Source organism: Rhododendron vialii, chromosome 1a (assembly GCF_030253575.1).
Source record: "Rhododendron vialii isolate Sample 1 chromosome 1a, ASM3025357v1".
NCBI lineage: Eukaryota > Viridiplantae > Streptophyta > Magnoliopsida > Ericales > Ericaceae > Rhododendron > Rhododendron vialii.
Genome location: NC_080557.1, coordinates 46,042,322 through 46,049,718, shown reverse-complemented (window position 1 = coordinate 46,049,718; position 7,397 = coordinate 46,042,322). Strand labels below are relative to the sequence as shown.

The following is a 7,397-nucleotide window of genomic DNA, read 5'->3' as shown; positions in this document are numbered from 1 at the left end:
AAAAAAAAGGTGCAATTTTGGACAAAAAATAAAGTACTTCCGCGCATAGTTTTTACTTGGTTCTCTGCCTTGCCCTTTTCACCACCAATGTAATAGAGTAATCACAATACTAACCCGTGCTTCCAAGGACCAATTAAGGTACTCAAATTTTGCTTCACTTTCATGGACAGCGCGTCCTGACCTATTTATTAAGCGTGTCGTGTTGTGCCGTGCCGTGCTCCCTTCTAATCGTGTCGTACTCATGCCGGCCTAGCTCAATCGCGTCGTACTTGTGCCGGCCTAGCCCAATTTATTCCAACAAGAGGAAACCCTTGCAACCAAAATGCCAAAATCAAAACACCACCATGTCAAGGTTCAACTGCACGTAACTCAACTGGGCTTGCACCTAAATTGCCCCGCTTCGCTACGCTTTTGGCCACAAATCATGTGAAAATCTCTAAAACAGCACTAGAATCTCGAGATATAATTCCGTGACTGAAAATTTACTGGTTGTTACGATGTAGTATTAATTCCACAACACAAAACCAAAAGTAGCCCTGAACAAAACACATCAATTGGGCCAGTACCACTAACTAATTGCAAGCCTGATTGGCCTCAGAGAAACGCTGGGCTTGAAATGAAGCTGCCTTTTCAGAAACCAAACCTTGAATAAGCAGAGTCTTCACTTCCCAAGCAGTGTAAGGAAACCCATCTCTGGCGTAGGAGTTGAGCAGCGCAGCCGTCGACTGCTTCACCAGCCCCGCGAAAGCATTATCCCCGTCGTCGTTCCTTGCCGCCGCCTCTAACAGTGTCAGGTCGTATCTGTATCGCTCGAACGCCCTTGAACCGAAAACCTTTGATACTGTTGATCCCTGTGGTACCATCCGCGGCCATGGCTCTTTCCTGCTGCTCCAAAACCTACAGAGTGTTTTGAGTAATTTTTACGTTAAGTAAAACCACAATAGAACAAATAGATGTGTTGGATTCCGTACTCTTAAACAAGATCATGTAAAGATTCCTCTCGTCCCTCATGTGGTGCAAAATGAGACCTACCATGGTTTCATTTGACAATTCGAGCCGTCCATTTTGTAAGACCAGATGTGCATAACTTTCATGCAAAAACTCAAGTTGATTGCACATACATGATCGAATCATATTTGATAAAAGAAAAATAGACAGTCATTGTTTGAACGTTCATTTTTCTAGTTACAAATATGTTTTGTTTAGATGGATATCGATGTCCGAGTAACTTGATTATTGATATAAACAATAAGCACATCAATCCTAAAAAAAAGGCCTCAATCATCAAATAAAACGGTAACGGTTACTATTTTGCATCACTTGAGGGATCAAATGAGAGCATGATGTCATGACTATGATATACGATTAGGCACCTAATTGTGAAGTTAAACGATTCCAAAACGGAGGTGGGCCCCGTATTACACAAACTGGAAATCTCCGACCAGTCCAGTTTTTTTTTTTTGGCCCAAATAAAAATAAGGCCAAATCTTGTTCGTTCCTCTCTTTTCCCAAAGAAATCCTTCTGGGTTACATGAAAATGGGAGTTTGTGTTTTTTTTTTTCCTGTATTTTCACGAAGAAATCCTTCTGGGAAAAAGGGGTAGAGAAAGATCTGCTCTTAGTTTTAGTCATATTGTCCTTCAAAATGTCTCGCTCTCAATTCTTGCACTACGCTTGCGTTCTCAATCTTCTTCGTTCTCGAAAATTTTAGTAGTTTTGAATATGTTTGAAAGAGAGCTCGTGTGTCTGATTGGGTTGATTTTGCGCTCACGCACCCACGCATCATGTGACTTAGGATCTGCCATGGATGCACAAGAGCAAGACTACAATACACACCTCTTATTTGGGTGTGTATCATATGCATTCCCGCAAATGTTATGAATTATAAGGAAAATATTACGAATCGTATCACTAAAAAGTTACGAATCGTATAAATGTTACAAAATGTTATGAATCATAAAAAAAATGTTACAAATCATACTGCTGAAAAGTTATGAATTCTAAGACAAAAATTACGAAACACACTAAAATGTTATGAATAAATCATAAAATAGGTGCACATGATACACCCTTTCAAGGGCGTGTATTGTAGATTTTCCCAACATGGATATGTTGATTTTGCAGCTTTTTTTTTTAGTTTCAGTACAATCTCCACAGTACCACAAATATATGAATCACATTGTTTATGTAAGTCTAAAATTGATTCATTCGCGTTCTGGGTAGCTAGGGAGGGAGAGAGAGAGAGAGCTTACTGTGGGGTGCACCTTCCTCTGGTGGTTGTGTAGAGAAAACCCGGCCTAGCCTCTGCTTCCATTGCCGCCGCAAACCAACAGAGAAAGAGTAAAACGAGTCTACTCACTCGTGGGCAAGAGTAAGCTGACCTCTCCATCTCCATCTCCTTCTTGTACAGTAGCTCTGTATCTTTCTCTGTTCGGAAATTTTACCCCTTCATTATCACTGCAGAGGGCCCCTGTCCTGCTACTCTTATCTGGGATCTGAGATTTGAGTTTCAAACGACAAAAAGATAGAGATGGGTTTGGTCTTTTGGTTTGGGTCGGACTTTAAAGTGTCACTTCGTGAATAGTGCAGCCTTAACAAAACCTGTCGCCATGCTCTCCGTCGTCTTCTTTGAAACAATCGCTTTTAAAGCTATTTGGACAAATCTGCCCTTAATTAAAGACTCTCAATGTTCCCTTGTACAGCCCAGGGTCTGAGGGCATTTTGGTATATTGCCAAGTCCCCCCACGTTATACTGCAATACCGTACAGTGTTCAGTATTGGATTCTCTCTGTACAGGCCATGAAATGCTGATGCTTCAACGGTCCCATTCTACCTCCCCAGTACACCTCCATTTTTTACACATCCAAATTCCAGGGGCGGATCACTTTCAGTTTGAATTCCAGTTGGGTCCATTTCATGGCTAGGATTGGTTTAGAAAAAATTAAACGGTCCACCAGTAGCCCATTTTAAATAGCCCATTTTAAGTTTACAGTAATGATTGGAACCATTTAATTTTTAGAACTTGTCAAATATTAGAAAAATAAAGTTATGTGTATGCCAATAGATAGTACTATGAGAACACATTTGGGCCTTACGGATGATTAATGGTTGGCTAAGGATTTAAGGAACTGTTTGATTGGGAGAATTGAAAATGGGTTTGGATTGAGAAAATATATGGGCCCGCCGGCCCATTTTGTAAGTGTTTGTTCTCTAACCTCATGGGTAAACAAACAGAGAGTGAGAAATCCTTTTTAGTAAAGTTAGTTGTCTCACATTCCTTTCATAGTGGAGGTGGAGGTTTGAGCCCTACGGAAGGCGAATTTGGTTTGGACCTTGTTAGCTACTCCCTTCGTTCCAATTTGTTTGTCCAATTGTCGAAATACGTGTCTTTCAAAAATATACTTATATCTTACATTTTATAATATTTTTTATGATTTTGAAGATTTTGTATAATAAAATTAATTGAGATCTATCAAACAAGATCCATATTGCATATTAAAAATATTACGAATTGAAAATTATAGCCAATTTTTTAAGAGGTCAAACGTTCTCAAAAAGTCAAAAAGGGGACAAACAAATCGAGACGGAGGGAGTAATATACTAACACATCGCTAACTCCCATTGATATATACAATATTGACAAAAACAAAACAAAAACAAAAACAAACAAAGAGTGAGATTGGATTATGGTTGAGACTAATTAGGGTTAATAATCCCTCCTATAGTTCACTATTGAACTCACCTCCCCCTAAACTTAATAATCTCGGAACTAAGCCAACCTTCGGATTATCTTATCTTGCCACTTTGATCCACCAATACAACTACTACTCAAAACTTTATCCTTTTCTTTATCTCATTCTAACCAAACACAGTATAAAGTTATATATAATCTCTACCGTTTTTTGCATGGAATTAAAAAATATATGAACCCCTAGTATTAGCTTATTCCTCATTTTTCAATCGCTAGAATCTCGAATCAAACCGGCCCTAAATTCTTTGAAAGGGTACCAAATACCTTCGGATTGAGAACAAAACAAATGTTTAACAAACACAAATTGAACAAGCACACCAAATCCCAAATGTACACAACACTTATTCATTCACATGCAGTTGGAAAACCCTCTCCTTACATAATAGAGAAAATAAAAAAACCTTTTTATTCTCATCCATAGTAGTAGTACGTAGCAAAAAGAACAAACCGCATCACTACTACACATAGTAGTTAACTTCTTAAGCAACATCTCTCCTCCCGGACCTTGACCTTGATTCCATCATCACGGTCTCCTCCTTACTCAACTTCAACCTCCTCGCCTCGTCCCTCGACATCTGGTACGCGTTCGCCAAGACGTCCACCGGCATGGCGCGCAGGGCCGAGGTGCGACCTGCCAGAGTGCTGAACATGGCGTTCTCGTGGGTCGTGAAGGCCACCCACTCGAACCCCTCGTTCCCGGCCTGCTTCGTCACCACGAAGTTCTGTGGGATCACGACTAGCTGTCCCTCCCGGATCCTGTCGTTGAACACTGATTGTCCTCTGTGGTCTACGATCTGCACCTGGGCTTCCCCCCTTGTTGCGTAGAGCACGGCGTGGGCGTTGATCTTCCACAGTGGTGCCATCATGGCATTCTGCACATTTCGGGTAGCATACTTTTTACAATTTACCATTTCCGAAATAATGTTGATTTAGTAACTGTCACTGATGACTCAAGGTGTCGGGATCAACAAATGCGCATGCACCTCGACGGAGCTAAAGTAACTAGTTTCATTGTCCAGTAGCAAGGGTCCAATTAAAGCCGGGTCCAATTAAAGCTGGGTAAATTCCCGTATGAAATGGCCCCCTAAGAACTTTATCAGCTCTCATATTGATTGGGCACTTAGTGTGCTAAGTGTAGTTGTGACATCAAATACACGATGTAAATTGAACAGTTGCAAATGATTTGTCATACCCTGTAGAGGACTCCTCTCTCTGCACTTAGTCGGAGGAAGTTGAGAATGGGTAGATTGAACCCATTGACAGTGGTGAGACGCCCGGCTCGTGGGTTGAAGATATCGGCGCGCGACGGATCGTTGATGTTCTCGTGGAGCCTGGCACTGCAGATGGTCTCTTCCAAGCCGTTGGCGTGGTACTCGCTTCCTCTTTCCTGCTGTTCTTGTTCCTCCCGACTCCTCGGCGGCCTGAGCACCTGAAGATCTCCTTCCACCCTGATGATGTGGCCCCTGTTGTCATCTTGCCCCTGAAGCTTCCTCGCCATCTCTCTGTCCACTCCGAATGCCTCCGCCAAGACCTCGGTGTCGAAGCCGCTGAAAACGTTTCCGAAGTTATGTTCCTCCCGTCCCCCGCGGCGGTGGAATTCTCTTTGCTGCTGCTGTTGTCCTTGTCCTTGTTGTCGTGGGTTTCCGGCGAGGAAGAATTTCTGCAATATCAAACGACATTTTTGGGAAAGTGAGTACTATTCTTCTAGAATTCATTATAAAATAAAAAATGACAGATACATAAAATTTGGTCCATGAAAGAAAATCAATAGTCTAGATTCACAGTGCTGTGAATACGGTATTGTGAATTTGGACCGTTCATTTCATTCATGAACCTCTTACACAATTGATGAGAACGGTATTGATTTCTCCAATTGCTGTATTTCTTTATGTTACCCTGGGGTTGTTGTCAAGCTGGTTTTGATTGTTGCCAAGGTCTTCCACCGTAACAACAACGAGTTCGCTGTCGCCGTCATTATAGCACCAATGTGCAACTCCGGCGGGGATCGCAATAACATCGCCCTCTCGGAAGTGGCGGATCTTCTGATGCTGGTCTCGGAATCTCTGACCCGCTCCTTCGCGTCGTCCTCCTCCTCCTTCAGATTGTTGTGATGACTGGAATGTCTCGGGGCAACCAGACATCATCACCCCTTGGAATCCCCTACCTGTACAAATACATGCCCGCAAAGCACTCAACTTTATGGTCACAAATATAGTCACCACAACATTGCTCTGTACATAATGTTACTATATGAGTGACCGATATTTTTCTACAAAATGGGTATGCAGTAGGAAATTGATTTTGGTGCACACAGGTGCTTCACTTTGTGAATGAATGAAACTTTACGTTAAAAGTGAAGCGTCAAAATCAGCATCCTCCGAGCAGTATTATCAAAATATACAAGGTTAACGTGGACCTTGGACGATGTAGATGAGATGGGGGGCGTTGGTGTAGGTGGGCAAGAAAAGGCCTCTGGGCTGGATGATATGACGGCAAGCGGCAACGCCGGCGCACTGGAACTGATCATCATTGTAGTCCCAGAACTCGGTCACCCCGGCTTCAGCTTGGATCCGGTGCTGCGGTTCTTGGGCATTCAGGTTATTGAGCTGGCACTCGCCTTGCTGCCGCTGCCCGCGCTGCCCCTGCTGCTCCCGTTGCTGCCGCCCGCTATAAGCGACGGAGCAGTGGAACAGAACAAGAAAACAGAAGAAACCGGAGAGCAATGAGGACTTGGCCATTGCTGTGAAATGGGTTTCTGATGGGAAGTGAGGAGTGGAGAGTGTGGGGGTTTTATAGGAGAGGTAAGGGAGGTTGGGGGCTGCCACATATGGGTTTGGGGTTTTGGTGTGTTTTGAGACAGGTTTCGAGTTGCATGGGCAGTCAACCCGAAAGGGTTACACCTAGGAGGTTTGGTTTGAGCAGGTGGCTTGGTTTTTTTTCTGTTTGAGAAGTGGCGAAATGGTTTTTTGTCATTTTGAGAAGAAGTTAAAAGAGGTTTTGTTTGGATCTGTCTTTGAGTTGTATTATCAGCAATGAATCCAGACAAGATTGTAAATGAAGTGGGATCACATCGAAGTTGTCGAAGATTCTTGTTTCGCTATGGTTTTTATTTTTTTAAGTACTTATTTTTCATTTTACGACACAGATCATTCTTTCACAATACATTATCATTAATTCAAAAAATAATTACTTATTTGAATTAGCAAAACGGAACCTAAGTACATAAAGTTACAGTACTTCTCTCCCATCCTTCCGACTAAGTCTAGCTCTCACATGCCACCTGACATTGTGCGACGTGATACTCTAGTGACATCCCACATATCTAACGCCCGACGATTAGGTGCGGAGTGAAGATCTATTTGAATTGAGACACCGTAATTTTGGGGACACCATAATTTTGGGGACACGGTAATTTTTGTTATAGTGTCTCCAGTCATTTTGGGGACACCGTAATTTTTGTCATAACCAACCATTACAAGCATAACAAAAATCAGTGACATATATAACCAAGGCCTTATAAAGGCATAACCTCCAAAATTCCAAAATTTTTTGGAGACTTTAAGGGTTATGCCTTTGTAAGGTTTTGGTTATACACATCATTGGTCTTAGTTATGCTAGTAATGGTCAGTTATGCCAAAAATTACAAT

The 7,397-nt window shown here is 42.2% G+C and overlaps 2 protein-coding genes across 2 annotated transcripts; both read right to left on the bottom strand.

The window, feature by feature from the left end:
- Window positions 1–444: 444 nt before the first annotated feature.
- LOC131321247 (uncharacterized) lies at window positions 445–2,610 on the bottom strand. Its single transcript, XM_058352254.1, has 2 exons — window positions 2,252–2,610; window positions 445–897 (listed from the first exon to the last, which is right to left on the bottom strand). Exons 1-2 carry the CDS (start codon window positions 2,392–2,394, stop codon window positions 573–575), a joined length of 468 nt encoding a protein of 155 aa, XP_058208237.1. The 5' UTR covers window positions 2,395–2,610; the 3' UTR covers window positions 445–572.
- A 1,471-nt stretch (window positions 2,611–4,081) lies between these two features.
- Window positions 4,082–6,704, bottom strand: LOC131321241 (11S globulin seed storage protein 1-like). The gene is made up of 4 exons (XM_058352247.1): window positions 6,167–6,704; window positions 5,646–5,914; window positions 4,943–5,410; window positions 4,082–4,622 (listed from the first exon to the last, which is right to left on the bottom strand). The coding sequence occupies exons 1-4, from the start codon at window positions 6,486–6,488 to the stop codon at window positions 4,230–4,232; spliced, it is 1,452 nt and encodes a 483-aa protein (XP_058208230.1). The 5' UTR covers window positions 6,489–6,704; the 3' UTR covers window positions 4,082–4,229.
- Between the last annotated feature and the right edge of the window lie 693 nt (window positions 6,705–7,397).

Coding starts and splice junctions, on each gene's coding strand:
- LOC131321247 (XM_058352254.1), bottom strand. CDS start 2,394: ATGGAGATGGAGAGGTCAGCTTACTCTTGCCCACGAGTGAGTAGACTC. Junction 898..2,251: donor AGAGGAAGGTGCACCCCACA/GTAAGCTCTCTC, acceptor AACACTCTGTAG/GTTTTGGAGCAGCAGGAAAG.
- LOC131321241 (XM_058352247.1), bottom strand. CDS start 6,488: ATGGCCAAGTCCTCATTGCTCTCCGGTTTCTTCTGTTTTCTTGTTCTG. Junction 5,915..6,166: donor TCTCATCTACATCGTCCAAG/GTCCACGTTAAC, acceptor GTATTTGTACAG/GTAGGGGATTCCAAGGGGTG. Junction 4,623..4,942: donor AGAGAGGAGTCCTCTACAGG/GTATGACAAATC, acceptor CGAAATGTGCAG/AATGCCATGATGGCACCACT.